The 23363-nt window shown below is 39.4% G+C and overlaps 2 protein-coding genes across 4 annotated transcripts in view; one reads left to right on the top strand and one right to left on the bottom strand.

Moving 5' to 3' along the window:
- The first annotated feature begins 2062 nt into the window (after positions 1-2062).
- Positions 2063-22889, top strand: FANCL (FA complementation group L). Its single transcript, XM_009093810.4, has 14 exons — positions 2063-2198; positions 3968-4026; positions 5012-5072; positions 5845-5901; positions 7490-7587; positions 10838-10934; positions 13555-13623; positions 19002-19152; positions 20806-20889; positions 21006-21051; positions 21140-21221; positions 21959-22075; positions 22359-22430; positions 22751-22889. Exons 1-14 carry the CDS (start codon positions 2106-2108, stop codon positions 22784-22786), a joined length of 1122 nt encoding a protein of 373 aa, XP_009092058.1. The 5' UTR covers positions 2063-2105; the 3' UTR covers positions 22787-22889.
- VRK2 (VRK serine/threonine kinase 2) overlaps positions 22563-23363 on the bottom strand; it is a 36466-nt gene continuing 35665 nt past the window's right edge. For 2 of the 3 annotated variants that reach the window (XM_018918084.3, XM_018918081.3), the window contains one exon: positions 22563-23085. In XM_018918084.3, coding sequence (XP_018773629.1) covers positions 22846-23085 — 240 coding nt within the window. In that variant the 3' untranslated portion in view covers positions 22563-22845. The remainder of the gene's footprint in view (positions 23086-23363) is intronic. The other variant, XM_009093713.4, reaches the window with a different exon arrangement.

Below are 23363 nucleotides of genomic sequence, written 5' to 3' on the forward strand. Positions count from 1 at the left end.
GGTCAAAATTAAATTAATAGATAACACGAGGGAAAAAAATTGCTATGAAACACTGGATTAACTGCTCGTGGTGAGCCATGCTGGGTAGTGAAATGCACAGGAACAGCTTCAGGGGAGCAAACTACACAAGGGCTGAACACCATGGTATTTTAAACCTGATCCTGCATATGTTTAGAAAATGTTTCTTGCCTTAGTAACAGTCTTGCATTATCCAAGATTTTCTGGAGGAGAAAAGGGTGAGTAAAGCAACATTGTTTAACAGAACTGAATCTTTCTTTCTCAGATACACTGAGAGTTTGCTGGAAGTCTGGAAATCACCAGTGACATTTCCAAGGTATAAAAAAAGTTAAACAGTGGTGAGAATATATATTTAGTAGCACATATTCCTGAAAATCTTACTGTGATGAGTTTACATGTCAAATCTTTGGACTCTTTCACCTATCTGTTGCCTCCCAGTGCATTCCATATTATATTTCAAATAGCCTCTAGAACAACATAAAGCCACAAAGGCTTTCACTGCTTTTGACTCTTCTATTTCCATGCAATCCCTGTGAATTCCTGTCTCCCAAGCTAAGGGAACAGGCTTTAGCTGCAGGTGTAAACATTTGTGTGGTTTTCTTAATTTCTCTTTCAATCCACCTCCTGTCCCACACAGGTACCGTTGCTTGTGCCACACATCTCTTGGGTGACTGTGGTAAGTCCCCTAACTCTTCATAACACTAAATTTTCTTCCTCAAATATATCTAATTAGGCCAAAAGCAGTGATTTCTTTCTTAAACATGCCTATTTGGGTGGAAATTGACTCTTGCATGACGCTCAGCCTCAGTGATGTGCAAAGTTTCAATGCCTTCCAAAACACATGCAAAAAACCCCAAAGTTTTATGTTTCTCTCATCAGGCTTTCCCACATTCTGTGGCTGCCAGCTCCTGGCAGCAACCCACCCAGAAAAGTGAGGAAGGTTTTTATCCCAGCACCTGTGAGAGGGCAGAAGAGCTATTATGACCCTAAAAGTGTTATGGTAGGAAATGTTGACCACTAGAAAAGAATGCATAAATTGAGTAAGCCCTTGCCCTGGGTGGCATGAAAATCTCCATGACACAGTCACCTGACTATGACCCATACTTAATATTAATCCTTACTTAACAGCTAGTCCTTACTTAATCCAGTCCTCTCAGGATGTGCTAAGTAGCAAGGAAACCCCGGCTCTGCTCTAGGGAAGCAGTGCTTCTTCAGCACTCTTGGAAAGACGCTCCTCAGAGTAGCAGGAGCCCCTCCTTGCTGTGGGAGAAAACAGGGCTGCCACTCGGGATTCTGGAAGCTGCCCCTCAGGAGCTCTGGAAGCCGCAGGGGCTCCCCCTCAGGGTTTCCCGCCTTCGGGACGCGCGCGCCTCCCCTGAGGGCGCCATCCCTCAGCGCGGTGCGCTTCTCCCCTCAGGTGCTCACCTCTCCACAGGTGCGCTCCCCTCAGTGGCACGAACCTCAACACTCGAGTGCGTTCCTCCCCTCAGGTGCGCTTCCCCCTCCTCAGGTGCGCTCCTCCCCTCAGTGACACGCTTGTCCCCTCAGGTGTACTCCCCTCAGCGACACAACCCTCACCTCAGGTGTGCTCCCCCCTCAGGTGAGCTTCCCCCTCCTCAGGTGTACTCCCCTCAGCGACACAACCCTCACCTCAGGTGTGCTCCCCCTCAGGTGAGCTTCTCGCTCCTCAGGTGTACTCCCCTCAGCGACACAACCCTCACCTCAGGTACGCTCCCCTCAGTGACACGCACTTCACCCCTCAGGTACGCTCCCCCCTCCTCTGCTGTACTCCCTTCAGCTACACAACCCTCCTCTCAGGTGTACTCCCCCTCAGGTGTTCTCCTCTCCTCGGGTGCTCTCCTCTCAGGTACGCTCCTCCCCTCAGTGACACGCTTGTCCTCTCAGGCGCGCTCCTCTCCTCTGCTCTGCTGCCCACCCCTCAGCGGCACGCGCCTGTCCTCAGGTGCGCGCCCGCCTCAGCGTCGCGCGCCGCCCCTCACGAGCCCTCCCTTTCCCTCAGGCGCGTGCGCCGCCGGCGGGCAGGGGCGGGGCCTCGCGTTCGAACGGCGGCGGCGCCGCGCGGGAATATGGCGGGGACGCGGGCTCTGCTCCGGCAATGCCCGCTGCTGCTGCCGCAGGACCGCCACGGCACTGCCTACGAGGGCTTTGTCACGGCCCAGGTACCGCGGCCCGGGCGCGGCTTGGCCGGCGGACCTTACTCCGAGGTGGAGGGAGGGTGCTTCCCGCTCTGCTGGGTCTGGGGAGGGAGATCGCTTCCCGCCGTGCCGCGCCTGGCTGTGAGGGAGAAGCGCTTCCCGTCTTGCTGACTGAGGGGTTCAACTCTGCTGGGGTTCCTGGCTGAGCCACTGGGAATGTGAATTGGGGAATGCCGTTTTCCTGCCTTAAGGGATCCCGTCCCGCAGGTTGTCCCTGGGAATGGCTTCCTGTTGCCTTCTGGGCTGGGTTAGTTGCGCTGACAAAAGTGGTTTTGGGGCAAGGCTGAATGTGCCCGCGTTCATGGCCTGTGGTAAAAGTTGACATAAATGACTAATGGGTGTTTTCCTTTCATTTACTTTTGAGGCTTCAGCTAAAGCGGCTGCATCATCCTTGGGGATGTGGAAAGCGCGGTGCAGGGGCAGAACAGCGCCTGAGGCAGGGTGAGGAGCGTGCTCCCAGCCCGCCTTTGCCTGCACTGACACTGCAGCTGTGGCTCCTTGAAACATCACCTACACAGGGCTCTGAACGGGTGCATTTTAATTTAGAAATAGCCTGGAAGTAGTAGATTGCAAAAGACATGGGCTGTGTCTGCTAGTATCTAGTATTGTCAAAAATGTAGTTGACTTTGAGATTGAAAGGAACCTCTGGAGGTCCTCTGCCTTAAGTAGTTGCTTTAGACCATTTGCAGCCTGGTTGTGAATATCTCCGACCAAGAGTGTGCAACCACTTAGATGGCTTCTTCCAGTTTCTGATCCCCCTCTTAACTATTTTTTATTCTGTTTAGGTGATATTTCCTGTATTTCTGTCACCTGTAAGTGTGTGTCACTCAGATCTGGCTGTACCTTCTTCAGTCTTCCATGATCCCTCTTTTCTCCAGGCTAAATAGTCCAAGCTCCCTTAGGCTCTCCTGGCATGAGAGATGCTCTGAGCTCTTGGTGACCTTCAGAGCCCCTCCCTGAATTAACTCCCGTGTGTCCATGCCTTGCTTGTGCTGGGGACCCAGTGTTCCCAACTTCAAGGTGTCCTGAGCTGGGGTAGGGTCTGGAATAAAAGTTTTAAGTTATCTGCCCCCTTTGCTTTGAGACTTCACTGACTTTCTTTATATCAGTTTTATTTTGGTCATCCCATAAGAAAGTAGAAGGAGAACCTCAATAAGGACTGAAAACACAAGTAGGGGGGATGTAGAATCTGCCCCATGTGGATTGCACTAATAAAAAATTAAATTTATGTACTTGGGGCTGCTTTTGTTTACAGTTTGTAAAACTCTGCTGAAATGTGCTGTGGATCAGTGCCCAAGGTTCTTTTTAGTGTAGTTGCTTTTATGATAAGCATCTGTTTTGTCTTACTGGGGTTGAAGACAAACTTTAATGTACAGTAGCATGTTTTGGATTAAATTATATGTTTTTGACTTGTACAGATTTGGATAAGGTTTATTTTTCTCCTGAAAGGTGTTATGTTTGCTTTATGAAAAGTGATGTACTGGAGAGTTTTTACTGAATATTGTGAATTAAAGGTCAAGAGTACTTCAGCTTCAGAATTAAAATCAACATTATTTGTACCTGTCACTCATACTGCTTTTTATCCCTAAGGAAAGAGATTCTGAATAATATTCCTGAAAGACAGAAAAGACGAATTTTCTTTTTTAGTCACTGATCTGATGGGGAATCATTCCCTCAAGTGTCTAATATTTTTCTTTTCTGACCTTCCTATTAACTAAATACTTCTTTTCAAGGGTAGAAACTTCCACATCAGGATACTGCTACCAATGGATTTGCAGTTGAAAAATGCCAGGTAAGAGACTTTTATGGTAGCAATTTCTAAGTGTGATGTAACAAAGTTAATTTTGATAAAAGCAATAATGGAGATAAAAATGAGTGATTCTATTTTCCAATATCAATGTTATTAATTAATTCTCACTGGTTTCAGCTTAACCTTGCAACAAAATTGCACAGCATCAGTGTTAATAAATGCTGACAATAAGCATTGCCTATATCAAAATATTTTGTTGTTAATTAACTTTGAAACATGCTGTAATTAATTGGTTGTATTTACATATATGAAGCGATGTACTTGGGAAAAAATTATATTTTTTATATAATTTGTATTTATAGATCATTTGTATGTCACCATTTGGGAAACAAATTCAGTGCAAAGTTGTAAATTTAAGCAATTATGTAAGCAATTTAAGCAATGATGGTTAACAGAGCTTTTTAACTTCATTTTCTGTTTGCTATTTCTATTAATTGGTATGACCCAACTTTCTTTAAAAGCCCTGTTCATATTTTTGTGTTTATCCCAGCAGTCTGTGGGAAGTGAGGTGAAAGAGGCTAATCCATGTGCATGGATGAGCTTTAACTTTGTATCCCACAGTCTGCCTAGGCCAGCCTGCTCCAAACTGGGAGCAGATGTGGCATTCCATGGCTTTATTACACTCTAGGCTGGGTAATTAAAACTGCATTACAGGTAACTTTGACATTTTCAGGTTATCACTTTTAAATATTATTGTATTTTATGAAGTTACACTTGCTTGCAAGAATGATGTTGTTGTTTCAGCACAGAGCAGGCTTTTGCAGGTTGATGCTTAATTTTTAATGGGCTTTGGCATAGTGACATTTGGAAGTTTTAAGTAACTTTGAACACAGTTTTGAAGTACTGTTTCCTTCCTTTGTTTTTTTCCAAGAAAAGCTGTTGTGCTGTTGTGTGTGGAAGGCTTTCTGCTCTCTTTGAAAAGTCATGTACTGCGAGTTTGAAATGTGTACAAACTCTGTTTGTCCAGGGTAGAGTGCAGCTGGCGTCTGAAGAGGATCCTGCACAGCTATCGGCACATTTTGAAGCAGGTATAAAAGTTTAAAACCACTTACTGAAGTATTATTATTAATATTAAATACTCTTAAATCTTTGTTTATAATGATTCTGTGACACCTTGGGACACCTATTCTAAAAGGGTTAAAGAACTTTCCTTTCACTCTAGAGCCAAGATTTATTTTTAAATGTCTGAGGATTTGCAAGTAAATATAATGAGAATTGGGTGGAATTTAGTAATTTTTTTTTATTCAGCTTTTAGTCTTCTTTTTTTTTTTTTTTTGGAGATCAGGCTGTAACAATTGTTAATAAGTGACTTATGACATTTTACTGAAATTTTTCTTTAGTCTCTCAATTAGAACAGATTTTGTTTTTTTTGAAAATGTATTTACTTTTTTACAAGTTGTTCACAATGTGAAGGAGAGAATTCACATTAATTATTAATAGACTCAGTTCACTCTTGGGATCTAAATTACATCTCAGTATCCAAAGGAAGCTTTGGAGTGAGGATACAGCAGCCTTGGAGTCCTAAGGAGTACTTTGTTTCCAAGGAGGAGCCTTTGCAACAGGTGCTGCTTGAGACACTGCATCTCATGGACATGGTTTCAATAAATACATAAATGAGTGCTACCAGGGGATGTTTCATTCTCAGTAAAGTTTCCTGGAACTTCTCTTCTGTAATTGCAAAATTAAAACATGTGGAATGCGCTTGGTCTTTTTTTATGTTTGGTTTGACAATACCAGAAAAACAGTTGGGCTGAACCACCAGAAGTTGCAGAAAATTAACTAATCCTCTCTTTTCTCCAGAGGCTGCACAGCTGTCCAGATCTTGTCAGCTTTATGGTGGAGCTGAAAACTGTTTTGGTGAGTGGGAGAATATATGTGTGGGACATGGGATGCTCTTAGAGCTTTGGGTTTCACTTTCAGTCTTTTACAGATTACTGTCCCATAGATATAGAGCTTTTTTAAAATTATTTATTAAGAAGAGGTGATTTTGTATATATGCTGTTCATGTAATAGCTGTATAAATATCCTTTAGGATTTTAAGTGACTGTATTCTTTGGAAGTTGGAGTGCTGTAGAAAATTTAAAATCCCAGCAAGGGATCTCAGTGTAGAGCCATTATCTTTGCAGTGATTTTCTTGGAATTCCTGTTATTGTCTAGATGATAAGGCAGGCTTGTAATTATACAATGGGCTGTAAAGTCAGTGGATTGCTGGAGGTGCTTTCACCTAACAATTTTACAATGCAGAAAGCTTTTATTTTGTTTCCCTAATATTTCAGAGGCTGGTGTTTATTCTCTTTTTAAAAGTTTTGCAGGTCTGGGGTTGAAGAGTAGCAAACCCTTTAATAAACATGTAACTGGGAATTCTATGAGTATTCTTGCTGATGGATACTTCATCCAGCCTACTTTATTTTAGGAGTAAAACATGGGAAGTATTCTTCAAAACCACAGCAGAAATTCGTCCTGGCATTACTCTGCTGCTCTGCTATGCTTGGAATTGGCCTAAACAAGAATGTCTATTTTGGAATGCTTTACAATAGTTATTCCAATCTATTTGCCTATGTACACAAGCACTCAGAAAATGAGAATGCAGTGAAAGTATAATTCATTCAAGATAGCAAAATAGTGATTCTCAGTTACTGCAGAGAATGAAAACACTGACAACTGTGTAGGAGACCTGGACAGGAATAATTGTTAAACTTGTCTTATAAATTATATTTTCATTTAAATTTATTTTATTTTAAATTATTAATAACTTTATTATAGATGTCATAAATGTATGTGTTCTCTAAGCATAATTTTAGCTCAAATTCACTTTTAAAGAACAAATAGCACAACACAACTGAAACACATGGTTAGGGCTTATTTTTCACAGTAGCATTAACTTTTGATAAAAAGTTCTTTTTGAAACATTACTATATTCTTGATGAGTGTCTGTACCAAAACTTACTCCAAGGGATCCTGTGATGTTGAAACTGAGAAATTGATTTTGTTTTTTGATTGCTATATAAAGTATATATATGTATCTAAATATTAAAAATATGGGGAATATCATAGATGTGTTTTCTTTTGTGGCAGTGGAGCCCAGGAGACAGCTGTGGGCTTAATAGAACCTTCCTTTGAAATGTTCTTTCAGTCAAGATGCTTGACTTCAAATTTATTAGCTGAAAAAGAGGCACATTTGATATTTGCATCTGAAGACTCCGTTGTCAACATCTGTGGGTTTTTTTTTTTAAATTGCAGATGTTTTCATTACCACTATCTGAAGTAATTTACCAAACAGCTTCTTTGTCTGCTTTAGCTGGAGGCTATAACAAAACAAATGCAGTGTACAGTTAATTTTACATAAGCTTAATATTTCCAAATGAATTGCAAAAATCACATGGCTAAATAGATGCAAAAATATTGAAATTGCTCTTAATGATGTTTTTAATGTTCTTTTAAACAGGAAATTGCTTTAAAGAACACACAAGACCTGCACATCCCAAGGCCTCCAGAATACTACTCCTGCCTTGTCAGAGATCTAGAAATACTGGGCTGGAACAGGTATGATTATTAGTTCTTAACAAACATCATCTTTAGAATATCTGTTTCTCTTTTGTATTTGTGAGCTGAACATATCAAATGTACTTGTTCTCTTAATGTACCCTATTCAGAAACTGATTTTGCTTTGTTTTTAAATTTAAAAAAAAACCCAACAAACCTGTATCAATTCTAGGGATATTTTCTGTCTCACATAACTGAGCTGAAAGGTGATACACTACTAAAAAATAATTTCTTCTTTGACTTATAAACTACTGTGATATTAAACATACTTAATGTTAATATTTATAGTTCTCTTTTTCCCTATTTTGTACAGCTGACCCTATAGATTATGGTTGATCATCATTTACCTTTATGCTTTCATAAAAACATTTCATACTTTTTTTTAGAATTAGCATAATAATTTTTAAAGAATCTGCTCTTTCAGCACAAGGATCTTCTTAGAGGAATTTCTTATTTATTCCACAGAAAGGTAAATCTACCAAAAAATTCATGAGTGGAGGGGAGAATATGAAAGGCTCTCAACCCAAAACTTTAACAGGTGTATCTTGTGCTAAATGAAATAAAGAAGCTTTAGGTGTAAGAAGAGTTTTGAGTTTTCCCACCTGATTTCTATAGATCAACAACATGTCATTAACAGTAAGTGGGAATTTCAAGCCCCACTTGTATTTAAAGATTTAAAACACCCTTGAGAAATCAGCTGAAGTTTTTGTCAGTGGTTGCCATTGTTAATATGTAATTGTGCCATACTCTACTTAGATTTCACAGACTCAAGTCTGAGAATATTAGGTAAAATTTCTTAAACATGTGGGAAGTAAATTTTCAGTTATGTTTGCTCTCCCAAAATGGATAAAAACACCAACCAAAAAAACCCCAAAACATCACCCAAAATCTTGAAGAAGGGTTGGGGAAGTCAGTCACTGATCAAAGGACTACACTGCACATAGGGAATCACATCAGGTTTGCTCTGACTTGGAAGGAGAATAACCTGGGCCGGCCATGTGAAGTCCATTAGCAAGTCACACCTTTGATTTCAGAGTGCTTTTAGCACTGAAGTGACTCTCTAAGGAAGCCTCTTAACTGAGGCTGATTTTGAATTGTAGGTGATGCTTGATTTGCATGGCAGTTAAGAACATCCTGCAATGATCTTTCAGCAGAGCTGCCTGTGTTTGGTGCTGGCACTGAGGAGCAATCACTGCTCACACCTTGAGCTTCATTTAAGGATTTTTCTCAGGAAAAACCCTTGCTTGTTGTGTACCCCAGATTTACTCATTCCTAGCAAGTTTTGGGTTGTGCTGGAAGCTGACTGAAAAATTGAAGGGCTTGGGTTGGGGAGAGAGAGATACTACTGCAGGAGTAAAGACAGGAAGGGCTCTTCTAATACTTTCCCATACTCAAGCTGGTTAAGCCAGTGGCAGTGGAAAGCAAATTATCAACTATGAAGCACCTGTAGGACTCTTATAATCCTCGTGGGGATTCAAAAAGGTTGCCAGTATCTCTTAAGTCCATGTTGTCTCAAATCTTAAAGCTCTTATGCATGATACTTTCCCATTTATTTCATACAAAGTATCTTCTGCTCTTGCCTTCTCCATTTCCAGGGAATCCTGCCTGGCCTGTGCTCTCAGTCATTTGTGTGTCATGCTGGACTTCAGAGATTTACCTGAGGCATTCCATCTTAATGCTGATTCCTTTTATTCATTTTTTTATTTTTTTTTCTGTGATAAAATGAGGGAGCCTACAGAGGAATAAAAGTCTGTATAAGTGAAATATGGCCTATGTACACAAATCCTTATATGTTTATACAAGCTAAAAGAATCCATACTTTTCCTATAAATCGAGATTGAAGAGGTCTAAACAAGAAGATTGTCAGAGCAGGTAAAATCCCAGTCTAATACACTTTTGAGCTAAAGTTGGAACAAAGCAGGAGTAATGATGTTTTCCCCCCCAGTTCGAGGAAGAATCCTCTAATTCTTTCAAAGTGTATCAAGGTTTAACTGGCTGCAGTTGAATTACACTTTTATCAAGACTTGTCTTTCTTTCAGCTGTTATGGAGAAAAACTCCCAGAAATCTGCAGGTCTCTTTAATATTGCATTAATCAGCATTAAACATGAAATAATCTCTCCCTTCTTACTACCTCTACTGCTTTCTCCATCTGTATTTTTCAGTTCTCTCCTATTGAGGCTATTTCATTTACGTAGACAATTTTCTTCTTTTCACTGCCTTCCTAGGGATGTGCAACCCTTTAGTGTACATCTACTTTTTCCTCCACAAGCCTCTACAACTCTGTTGCTGCTTCACTTGAGAGAACCATGTGACTTTTTCTAGTATGTAGTGGTTTTAAAAAAAATAAATGTTTCTTAGGCCAGCAAGCAGATGCTCTCTCTGAACCCTGTTAGGCCTTTCCATCAGTCTGGGTGATAAGTTGTGCAATTATCTTGGACTGCTTTTTATCTTCACACAGGAATGACATAGTAAAAATGCCAAAATATCCACATGCCCATTTTACTGGTAAATATATGGGAAGGTTTGAACCTTTTTGGCAATTGTTGAAGCCACTAAGCAGAATCCACCTGTAGAGAAGAATATATTTTACAATTGTATCCATCTTCATTGTGGTGGGAGACACGAACAGTGACATCTTAAGCAAAGAGTGAGAAGCTTTAAAACTTTTTCACATTTAGTATGTACTTTCTGCTTGCTAGGGTGCATGAATACAGTGTAAAACTGTCATGTAATGAAGGCAAATCATCATAAATAACTCATTTTGTACCTGTTCAGGTACTATTTTCTGCAGAAAATCAATTTTGGAATATGAACCAATATTCATTGAATTTCCCACAATAATAGTATTGATAATAAAAGAGAACTTCATTGAAGAGAAAAGCAAATCAAGAGCATAAAAGTCTCATAGAGTAAGAAACTGCAGAAATGGATCAAAGACTTGACAGGAAGTTTAATGTGTACATAAGTAGAGGCTGACAGGAACATGCTGTGTGTGTCAAAGGTTCCGGTGATGGAAAACTGCAACACGGTGCTCACTGACCACAGCGTGAGCCCTGACACACACTGTAAATAACCCAGAGATATATGACTGCATTAAGCACTAGGCTGGTGTATTAGCAGCAGTAAATCTGCAGCAGCAGAAATGCTTGGCATATAGGGCTTCTTCTGATTAATATTTGTAACAGACTAATCAGAGCATTTCAGTCCTTTGCAACTGCAGGGCTCTGAGAGTTTTCTTCTCTCTTCCAGAGTGGCCTATGTGGACACTGGGCTGACCACAGTCAAGTTAAAAGCTGAAGACTCTTGTGCTCGACAGCATCTCATCACTCTCAAGTTAAATGCAAAGGTAAAGTGAAGTGGGACAAAATGTCTTGAGGCTTCCGTGAAATATATCAATTTTTCTTAGTCATTAGGATTTTAGAGGGTTGGTTTGCTTGCTGGTATGTCTGTTCTGCAAAGTAATAGGTCAGCTAATTTTTTTTTTACTTGAGTTTTCAGACTAACTATATTTAAAATTAATATTGGATTATGGTTATCTGTAAGATGCATCTGTGCATCACATGAAAAACACTTTGATATTGTACTCATTTTACTGGATTACTGACAAAGCCATCTGGGAGACTTTCCTTCATTATCACTCCATCCAGAGACTGTGCATAGAACAAGAATTAGAGGATGTTGGGTTAGTTATTAACAAGTCTTGCTGTTAAAGTCAGAGATGTAAAGATTTATGAAAAACTGAAGTCAGTCAGAAAAATTATTTCTTTTTTAGTCTAAATAAATGTCTCATTTTGACAGTACTTGCAAATCAAACCCATGGCATTTGCAGAAACAGAAAAAATTTAATTCTTCCTGGTACTTATCACTGAACTCAAATTACAGTGTTTCTTCATAGAATGTCTCATTTCAAGGCATAAATCTCCCACCACAGACTGTGAATATCCAGGCTGTGTGGTGGCAATTGCCTGGCAATAACTGTGATCTTCAGAAGATCAATCCAGGGGAAAAAGGGATCTAAAAGTGTCTGGATGTTGTTGTTTGGGACTGTCTGTAGTCCATCACCTCAAGTTAGAATCTTGAAAGCATGAGGAAGGGACCATGGTATTGTAGGATGAAATCCCACCTTTACAGGCATCCTGTGTTCCTTTACAAACCAGGAGGAACTTCTTTTTAGAAGTTTTTTAGTCTTACATAGCATGAACAAGCTTTACCTTTGTAGGGGAAAAAATACTGTTTGGGAATGAGTGTTGCTCAAGCAGATTTTTAGAAAGACTAAAACTGTCCTACATGCAGAGAGTAATGAGTGCATAATTAATTTGCTAGTCAGTCCATTATTAAATACACTGATGGAAAAAATCCATCTGGAGGTACAATTATGGCCTATTTAGTGTGCAAGGAGAGGAACCAGGTTGTGTTGTTTATAAGGGATAAATATGCTTTGTGTGACACTAGAAATTTGGTGCAACCTGTTGCCCTGAGGTTTTCTTGCTCTTAGGACAACAGAAGTAAAGTATTTTAACTGTTTGAAAGTATAAAAGTGCAGAAAAAATTACAGTGCAATGTTCATTTTTCCCAAGCAGCTGCCATGGTCAAACTGGCAGTTATGCATTGGCTGCTTCTGTTCAGCCTTAACTTAGCACTGTCCTGAAGGAATGGAGATTCCCCTTTTCTGTCCTTGTACAAGCTTGTGGGGGGGGTTTTTTGATAGTAATAAAATAGCTGAATACTCCTCATAGCAGTAGAAAGCACCATCTAACAACTAAAGATGTATATAATAAAAAGATTAGATTATCAGACTTTTTAATTAGTAATCATTCTTTTTCTTTTTGTTTTCATTTTTTTCATTTTGTTTTCAAGTGGTTTTGATGATGAAGGATCAATTGCTTGTCCTTTTTAAACTATATCTGGCATTTAAACTTGCCAGACAAAATTTATGTGTGGAATACTGTTTTGGTGACCTGGGGATTTAATTTGCCGTCATACACACAGGCACTACATTTGAGAAGACTTGGCTGAAGTCTTTTGGGAAGGCATTTCTTTTGATAACATGCTTTAATAAAAGTGTGTTTATTTCTGTTATGCTGTTTCTTTGATTAGGATCAGTGCAGGAGCATTTCAGACCCCAAGGCTTCAAATAGGCCACTGGAAGGATTTGCCTGATGTGTAGTAATTAAGACACTTTGGTAATTATCTGAATGATCTGGCAAGGGCTATGAAAATGCTTTCTCTAGATAAAGTTAGCTGCATGCTCAGAAAACCAGTATAAATATTGTATTTAATAATTGCCTAAATTGACCTAAGGAAAATAGGATGTTTTCTGACATATATATTTGATTGTAACTGTAATATGTGAAGATGTCATGGAGTTATCAAACATTTTATAGCTTCTTTTTTTTAAAACAGCCTTTTAAAAATTTTCTTATTGTTATCTCTTAATTTGGATCAAATTTTTTTTTTTAATTCTGGTCTATGTTCACTCAGTTCTAACTAAGTAGTTGAGTACTCTAGATTACTTTCAGTTTTAAAAAGCAAAATGTTACCATTTAGAACAAATAGTTAGCCTAAATGAAAATTACTACGTGACCCATGGAAGGGTTGTTTGATTTTTAAACTTTGCTTTCCAGTATATATAATTGATGAGAAATTCTTAAAAATATTTCATTCTTTGTTTCTTAAGGTTTCTTTAATGTTCCTTTGTGACCACTGAGCACAGCAAATTGTGATTCTCCTGCCTTTACTAAATACTGATATATAAAACATTTACATGTAGCTTTCTTCTTTAAATGATAATTAACATTCATAACTGTTCCTGAAAATGCTCTACATACTGTTTCCTCTCAGAGCCAAGTTCTCAAGATGCTTGATGTGCTCATATTTTGTTATCAAATTTGGCAGCTGACTATCAGTCTGACTTTAAATCCCTAAGAAAAAAAAATCCCAAACTGTATTTTCTTTCCCTCCCTCAGTATCCCACAGAACCACCAGATTGCCTTGTGGATTTTCCTGTTCCATTTGCTGTTTCCTGGATGCCACAGGTAACTGCTGGACTAGGCAGCTTTTTTAAAATAAAAATGCATATGCAATGGAGGGGTGGTAACAAGGGGTTGGCTTGGTTTTTAACTCCAGCTTTTCTCCCTGTGTGCATTTTATTTCTGTACATGCTCATGAAAATGTAATAGCACTGAATTCCATATTCCTTATCATAGTACCTTAAATATCATCCTTGCCATGAGATGTATCTTGCATGCTGTATGTACTGGTTGGGGGTTTTTTTAAGCTGTTCATATGACAGAAGATTCTCTAGAAATTATGGTGGGAAAGTGAAAAGGAAGTGAAATATAGAAAAAATTATTGTCTTCTAGAAAAGAAACACCCTCTGAAGTTGACAGACATTGAAAAAAGGAGTTGGTTATCCTATAGAGTTTTCATAACTTAATAAAACTTTTCCAGTTATAATCAATATAGGAAAGTATTTAATGAAATTCTAATTTCTTAGTTTAACTGATATTGCTGCTGTGAAGAACCACACTCTTTTGTGAGTCTTTCACATTATTTCATGTACCTTTCTTTCTGAATAGTGCATGTGTGCTTTATTAAATGAATTTAAATGTGACTATTCAGATACAAGCTAATTTGAATGTAGAAAATAATAGATATTTCATTTAAATTGGGAAAATAGGTTTTTACATAAATGATTGCACCTGATAATTTTAACTCTCACAAGGGTTTCTACCCAGCAATAAATACCTTATATAGGGGACATGGCTGGGAGGTTGCAGCAGGATGAATTTAAGATGGGCATATAATTTTTCTGCAGAGCTCAATGTTCTGTGTGTCACCTCAGACCCACTAATATTGAGAGGAAATAACTGCAAGGATCAACCACTGCAAGTGAAAAATGTATTTATTTATGTAATTTTAGATTTTGATTCTCTGATATGGTTTGGAACAGTTTAAATAAATGTTTTTCCCTTTAATTTTACTGGAGTCCCTATACTCTGGCCAGGATTTCAAGTGCTGTTTTTAACCTCAAACTTAACACATATTTTCAACAGTGTTGTATTAATTTCACAGCCTTGCAATTTATGTTGCCTCAAATTAACAACATTTCAAACATCCCTGACAGTGACTGCTTCTCTGTGTTTACTATTAGTAATTTTAAAGATGGACTCGTGTTTTAATAAAATGTTCTGGGAAAACCTGACATGGAGCAGCCTTTGACAAGTTAAAAATGGGGGGGGAATATACTGATACTGGCACTACAGCCAAGGAAAAATCCTCTGTTAAAAATACAACACTCTGATGCTTAAAATCTTTTTCCAGGTAGAATTACCTGGGGACTATTTGAAAACATGAACAAAAGGTGTTTGTGTGTAAGTGAAGAGCCTGTTCTGAAATCATGAGACACTAATTCCAGCTGCAGAGAGCCTGCCCTAATCCTGAACCAAATACCAGCAGACAGAAATGCTTTAGCTGTACAGCAGCTTTTGCAAATTGACCTTTTGTGTGGGGGTGACATGAACCCAGCACTCATGGGGACAAATGACTTTGGTAATTGTGTAAATTGTGTTTATTTTCCAAATGTGTGGGAATCACTGTGGCAAGCAGCCCTCACACCGTGATAAAATATGGGTTAAGCTTAGATAATGCTGCAACACCACTGGTAGCAGAATTCAGCAGGTATTCAAGTGCATGAAAATTTTGGTTCCTAAAAGGGACAAAGAACAGGCTGCACCTCTTCTCTAGTGAAATAACGTGGTGTTTTGGTACCAATTGGTCTTAAACTTTTAATATTACGCCTTTAAAGTATAAATTGACTAGGCTTAACTAAATTGGTGCAATGGCACCATTAGAATATAAACTCTTATGAAAGAAAATATAAATAGATTGCAGGTAATTGATTTTTCTTTCCCACCCCCTGTGTGTGCTGCTGCCTATTTCAGGCTCATGGATTTTAAACTTGAGGGGTTGTTGGGTTTTTTCCTTCTCTCTTTTTTTTTTTTCCCTTCCGTATAATAATAGACATGGCTTTATGGCATCCATATTAAAAATGGGTAATTTTCCTTATGGTCCCTGTCTTCCTGCTGGGTTGATAATGTTTTGATGTATTTTTCTTTTGCTCTGATGAGAGGTCTGCTGCTGCTGCTCTGACATATTCATTTGGATGAATAATTATAACTTGCACAATGTCAAGCTGAAGATGGTGGGGTTTTGTGCGTCATGACAAGCCCAGTAGCCAGTGCAGGTGTCTCACAGCATGAGCAGCAACAGCCAGTGGATTCTGGCTCAGAGGAGACGTTTTAGAGTAGTAAGAAATCAGCACCAAGGGCAATGCTGCTGCTGCTGCTCCTGCTCTAAGTGCCAAATAAATGCAGAGCGCTTCTCAATGACAAGTGCAAGAACATCTACTTATTTCTGTTATAGCCTTTTTCTAAAGAACCAGATAAATGTGCTGTCTCCAGTTTTAGCACACGCTGGAAGTGCAGCTCTGCAGAATCAGGGTGTCTCATGTCAGGGTGAGGTTTCCAGACTGACCACTGCCCACCTGGCTGGCTACATGAAGGTCATGGGAGTGGAAATTAATGACTAATGAGGTCGTGCAGCAGCCAGCAAGGAAACGGGAATGCAAGGTGCAGAAGGTGGAGTGGTGGGAATGAGATTATTCTTGGGTTATTTAGAGGAAAACACAATAAAAAGCGTAGTAATTGTGCTTTTTCTTGGCAAAGGAACTTCACAGGCACCAGCTGTAAATGCAGGAAATGGAGATGGTTGACAAGACACTTTATAAAGATTTCAAGCTTGTGTCTTGGCTTGATTTCTGTTAAGGAGAGGGGAAATTGTTAATCTGCTGTTGATGAGGAAATGTTTCCAAACAAATCTAAGGAATCATAAATTCTTTAGGTGATCCCTTTTCCATTTAATGACTGTTTGCTTTATTAAATTGTATTTTATTTATTAATTCATGGAGGGCAAGAAGGTAATGGTGCCTATAGTTTAGGCTATTTCACCTTTCTTATTAGGGGGCTTTGCAGTTGTTTTAATTTTGGATAAGCAAATTTTGTGTTAGGAAGAATTTTAGCCAAAAAAAAATCTCAGAATAAAGATTGCATTTATATCTATTTTTGAAAAATAATTTGCAATCAGTTGTTCTGTATTTACCTTAATTAGAACTTTTTTTACCACCATTTGATCACTATTTAGTTTATCCAGGATTTGGAGCAGATGCTTGAAATTTGGCAGAACAGCCATATAGGTTACAGCACTTCTAAGAAGTTCCTGAAAGGCTTCATTGGTTTTTTGGCAGGCACAGACTCGAGATTTTGTCTTTATTCTTCCCAGCCTCTGTGGCTCTAGAAATAAGAACCAAGGGTAGAGGGAGATTTTTTTCCCATTCTTTCTTATTCCTTGGATTGGAGGGAATGGTGTATGGGCAACAAGGGTGGGCTTGGGATAATGTTTGAATTGAAGGAAGAAAGGAATTGGCATGAGGAGGTCCTGGTGATGAGGGGGAGATGAGAGTGCAGAGGATAGAAATGGAAATAAAAAGATTGAGAAATCACATGATCCTTTCCTGGTAAAAGAGAAGGTCCTTGGAGACAGGGAGGTCCAGAGTATCTGACTTTCCCTGGACAAAGTCAGTGGTGTGAATGGATGTGGGATCCATGGATTTGATAACACAGAGGTGACACTGGGGTCACAGTTCCTGGGACCCATCAAAGCCAGTGTGTTTATGGAGGATGGAGGAACCAGTTTGGCTTTGTGAGTGCTTTTACAGTGAGGGTGAGCAGCACTGACAGCCTGAGTGAGGCATGTCTTGTTTTCCAAGGAATTTTGACATATTTTACACAAATTCTAATTCATTTGTACAAGGGGGACCAGGAAACAGAGTTGTGCTGTGAGACATTATTAACAATGGTCTTGGTGTAATTTAGACCAGAGAAAAATGTGATCTCAGGCTGTTCTAAAAGTGCTGGGCAGCGACCAAAAATTAGTTGGTTAATCAAATCAAAAGGAATCTTGGAGTTTTCATGGTTTGCATGACAAGCAGGTGATGTATTTAAATAGCTATAGATGCATGTACGTATAGAGCAGGAGACAGCTGGCAACATCAGTGAAGAATGCAAATAAGATCAAATGAACAGTGTAGGAAAAAAAAAGATTTAACTACCTTTTTAAGGAACATCATTGAAAAATTACAATTAGTATTAAAATTAATTGGATTTTAAAACTTATCTGTGGGTTATAATCCCTTGATGTTTCTTTTTTCTAGTGAAACCCTTTGAATTCCCGGAAGATAAAGATAAAAATGATTATTAGAGGATTTATCTGTATGTGATATAGAAAAATGTAAAAAATCAAAATGGAAAGCAACTGTTGCAAGTACCAGAAAATTATGCTATTAATTTAAGTGTCATCAGAGCACAAAAGATCACATTTCAGGACTGTGTGAAAATTATTAAAATACTGGAAATAATAGTACTTAAGATGAAGATACTATACTCTAAGATGTGGTTAAGTGACTGACACTATTATATCACTTCAGGTATTATAAAAGTAACAAAATGCTTTTAAAGATAATAAGCGTTACATTTTGAGATTGGCAGAATTCACACTTCTCTGCTTAGGTGCTTTCCTAGTTTAATATAATTTAACAACAGCAGGAAAAATGTAGCATTTTATTACCAAGCTACGCTGTTTCTTTCTAAAATACACATGCACAAAATATAAAAAGTTATTATGTAGAAAAATTCTATTTCTTCATCTGAGAACACTCAGATAATTTGCTGCTCTTTGTCCAGGTGAGAAAGGAAGAACATAATCACTAGAGATTAAAGGAAACCATTCCTTCTGTATTTTGTTTAATTCATAGAAAAATACCTGCCTGAGAAAAGAATGTTTAATTTGCTTTTTCTTTTGAACCTCAAGATATCTGAAATCTGCCCCTCAATGGGTATCTGCACCTGCAAAGGATTCCCTTGACCACCAAGTGTTTTCTCTTCTTGGAGAAGTCTTTTCCTGGGGAAATGGTGACTTCTTTTTGCCCACTGATAATTTCAAATGATTTCTTTAGCATTCTTGTCCTGTCTAATTAAAGATATTTCTGATTCTGTATAATCCACTCTCAAATATTGAAATCCCCCACGTGTAATCCTCTGCTTATTAGATGGTTTCTTCTATTCATGCCTTATTTACAGGGTTTGAAAGCTGATCTTAAGCACCTGTTTTTATACTGCTTAATTTTGAGATAATGATGAGGTTGTTAGGTGATATTCCATGTTTAATGCTATCACGATACACTGGGACACACACATGGATTTCAGCACTCCTTAAATGAATAAATTGGTTTTAAAATATTCTCTCAGGCTACTGGTAGAAACTCAATGAAATCTGTTTAAATTTCTTGTTTTCTTAGAACTCCTTAATAGACATTTACAACCAGTTCCTGGCAGCATTGGAGTCGCTGAAGGAATTCTGGGATGCCCTTGATGAAATCGATGGGAAGACATGGGTGCTTGAGCCAGAAAATCCCACACGGAGCGCTACAAGCAGAAGAATTGCAATAGGTAGGAACAGATTTCAAGGGATACAGTGGATCTGAGAAGTAAAACTCAGGGAGCCGTTTTGTTTTGCTTGTCTCATCAGATGGTGCTTCTTTGGGTTTGGGAAAGGAAAGGCAGCACTTAAAACCAAAGACAGAACTCCTCTTTTGCATATTAAAAAAATAACTTTCTATAACAGAAATAGAAATAGAATAGCTGATCAGAATAGCTGATCCTGTTTGGGATATTCATTACAACTTTCTGGTGTCAGATAAATGAAATTTTCTGCAGGAAAGCCTTATGTATTTGTCAGTGATGAGCATGGAACTGTCAACAGTTGAGCACTTAGATGGTAACCCTAGAAAAATCAGTATTTTTAAAAAATCAGCTTAGGTGAAGCCCTGACCTCAATCACAAATTCCAGAGTTTTAAACTCTAGATTCATCCTGTCCTGGAGTGGAAGGAATATTGGAGTGCAGCCCAAGGGGAAAAGGGGGTTAAAGGAAGCAAGGGGAAAGGACAGAAATAAAAAAGAAATGAGCCTTCTCTGTCAACACCTGAAAATGTACCTCAGTTTACATGCTGATGTCTGGCATTTTAAGGTCTTAACATACATAGGATAAGGAATTTTATAATTATATAAAATCCACTTCACCAATAGCAAATTGTAGAAATGTGAGAATACAGAGTGGACCCATGTTGTCCCTGACAGCTGTCGAGGGAGGGAGGAAGGAGCTGGAGGGAAGCTGCTTCATGGGAGTGGAGGGAAGGACAGGAAAAGCTGAGCAAGTTGCTGGAATGGCGTGGGTCAGACACCACTGTGTGTGCAGTCAGGGGGGTCTTTGTCCTGATCCTGCTGCCCTTTGCCACAGGCCAAGGAAAAGGGGAAAAAAGCCTCAAAAAGTGCCTCAGAACAGCTGAGGAGAGGAGGGACGGGGCTTTGAGCCCTTTGTTGTCAGGCACAGAGAACCTTCAGCTACCTCTGAACTTTGATTTCATTCATTCCCACCTCTTCCAGGATGGAAAGCTTAACACAGCTTTAATTACAGAAAAGGTTGGGTTTTACCTGGGCTTGTTCAGAAGAGACTCTGCTGTCATGTTTTGGAGCTGGATCCAGAGCACCACTGAGCTGCTTCCCTCTGAGGAACATCCAGGGATGGTGGGGGGGGGGGTCTTGTAAAGCCAAATATTTGCTGTTTCAAAAGTACAGCGTTGTTGTCTCAGTCCTGGAATTTGCTGGGGAGGGGACTGACTTCTGCTGCTTAATATTGTGTTTGGGCTTCTCTTTTTGACTATAAAAGATAAAAATGAATTAGTAAGTTATATGTCTCTACCTTTGAAGTTTCACCAAGATTTTGGATGGATTTTGTCATCTAGCTTCGGTTGATTACATTTCTTTCTGAGTAAGTGTAAAGGTTAAGCCAAGTCTAAAAGAAACACAAGCCTGACAGGTTTAATTAACCAGTTGCTAATTTTAATTACAGTTTGTGGAAATGTAAATATTGATATATGCTGATATTTTGTACAATCATTTGAATACCTCCCAACTTTGTTATTTGTTATTGATCTTAACGAAACCCAGCCTGAGTAAACCAATTTAAAACTGCCTTTTAAAATGGTTCCTTTTTCAAATCCTTGACTGCAAAGCTTCCCCATGGCCTTGCTTTCTTCTTGCAGGGAACAATGTCTCAGTGAACATAGAGGTAGATCCTCGCCATCCAAACATGCTTCCAGAGTGTTATTTCCTTGGAGCAGATCACGGTAAGGCAGCAAATTCCACTTGTTTCTCCTCTGGACTCAGACCTCTGATCCCAATCCCTGCCTGGAGCCTGGAGATTCACTGGGGTGATGCCATTATTCCTGTCTGTTGTTTGCAGAAGTGAACCCTCTGAGAACTAAACTCAACAACAACATGCACTTGTGGTGAGTGTCCCCGGTAAAGCAGGCTGGAAACCCAAATGGTGTTTGCCATTCCTCATGTGGATTTTTCTCTCCTCTCTCCCACCCACAGGGATCCAGAAATCAGTTTGTTACAGAACTTGAGAGAGCTCCTAGGAATTGATTTTCCATCTCGTGCTGTGTTGGAAAAAAGCGTAAGTTGGTTTTGGCTAAGGATCAGTCGTTATTGCTGAATAAGTCACATTTAAATGGTCACTTTCTAAGAGCCAGGGACAATCGGGGACTTTTGAGAGGTAATTGGATTAATTCATTGTCACAAGGACTTGTGAACTTCAAGCAACAGTTTCAGAGCTTGTTAACCTTCGAATAGAGGTGCACACTTCCCTGTGGCCTTCATAGCAGTGAGGACATTAATAACAGGCTCCACTATTAAAAGGAAAAGAGGACGTTCCTGAGTGGCTAATGAGATGTGGAAAATCCAAACATTCTGTTATGGATGTTGATGACTTCAGTTCTAATTAGGGGGAGCTGCTTAGAGGGGACAAGAGGCCATCCAAATACTGGTGCATTTCAAACAAACTGGGAACTAATTTTTGACAATGCTTTAACACTGGATTACGAGCTTTGCGTTCACTCAAAAAGCTTCTAAATTAAAATATGATCTATGTCTAGTGACAAATCATAGTAGTTAATAAACAAAAAGTGATCAAAAGTATGAAAATGCTTGTTGAATGAGATGTAATTCAGTAAGGGATGAAATACAACCCAGTCAAATCTTCCACACCTGGAACACAGTTTCACTCTAAGCCATTGTGACATAAATATGTATGTCTTGAAAGCAAAATATAGTAATTGCAGCCAACAAAAACTGCAGAAGGAAAACCACAGGTGAAGGCCAGCCCTGCCTTTCAGCTGCACTGCTGTGTTGCAGGACTTTGCCAAGGACTGTGGGATCTGCTACGCCTATCGGCTGGAGGGCAGCGCGCCCGACCACGTGTGTGATGATCCTCGCTGTGGGCAGCCCTTCCACCAGGCCTGTCTCTATGAGGTGAAGTGACCAGTGGCACAAACTGGCATTAGCTGGCTGGCACGTTCTGGACAACAACCACTGGCCACTTGCATTCTACGTTACACAAGAGCCCATAAGGAACATGGCAGTCACGTGTCCTGTCACCCCCAATTCCTACATGAGCTCTCTGGGAAAGGGAATCACAGGCTGACTTTGCATGCACCCTGTCAGATGTTCATCAGCTGAACTCTGGTAATTAATAGATGTTTCTTAAATTGGAGATGAAACCAATGTGCTTTTTAACCCACTTCTTGTGTTGCAGTGGCTACAAGGCCTTCCTACCAGCAGACAGAGTTTTAATGTCATCTTTGGTGAATGTCCCTATTGTAATAAGGTAAGGAAAGCCAAGGAGTAAGAGTGAACTAGAGTGGAAGAGGCAGATGCATCAGTGTTTAACTGAAAGTTTTCTGACACAGTATAAAGACAGCCCCACACTAATGCCAGAGTAATTAAAGACCACACTTCCTTATATTTAATGACACTTATTTAATGTCGTAACAAAAGGTTCAGTTACAAACAATAAAAAGAATCTCAACATTTATAACAGAAGCCAGCATGAGTAGTTCAGAGAATCTATAACTATTGAGTGCAGATGAGAACTTTTGCCTGTACAGACATGTACTGACAGGATTATTTAAAAACTTCTTTTTCAAGCCCCTGACACTGAAATCTTCAACGAAGAAACTCTAGGAAAAAACTGCGTGGTGGTAGCACCACTGCACTCCACTGAAGACACAGGAACAGCAACATCACAGCAGATACAAGGACAGGACAATGAGCAGCAGAAGCACCAGAACAGCTGCAGTGTAGGGGTAGGTTTGATCAGCAAAGGCCAACCTCAACACAGCAGAGAGAGAGGGATGAGTGGTGTCAGCACCAGCGTGGGATGCTGCTGCAGGAACTGGAGTTACAAGGTGATTGTGTTTCTTTCGGGATTCTGAGAGTATTCTGTAGGGGTCAAATGGTGGCAGCTCTCTTGCAGTGTCTTCCTGCAGGGGAAAAATAGCTGTGATTATAAAGCAAATATGAAGTGAGATGTGAATCAAAAAACCAGAGATGCCATTGAGGTATTTAAGTTATCCTAGAAAAAAGAATTACAATTCTTACTGAGTCTTACCTCTGGAATTTGCACTTGTATGGATATTGTGTGGTAAGTGTGTAACATACAGTATGGTTAAACACCTCCTGAAGAGACATATCTATATTTACTGCTGAAGTCTACAGCTGAAATTCTTCTTTATCTTTGACTTGTGTCCAAAAATGTTTT

The sequence above is a fragment of the Serinus canaria genome, chromosome 3 (assembly GCF_022539315.1).
Source record: "Serinus canaria isolate serCan28SL12 chromosome 3, serCan2020, whole genome shotgun sequence".
Classification (NCBI taxonomy): domain Eukaryota; kingdom Metazoa; phylum Chordata; class Aves; order Passeriformes; family Fringillidae; genus Serinus; species Serinus canaria.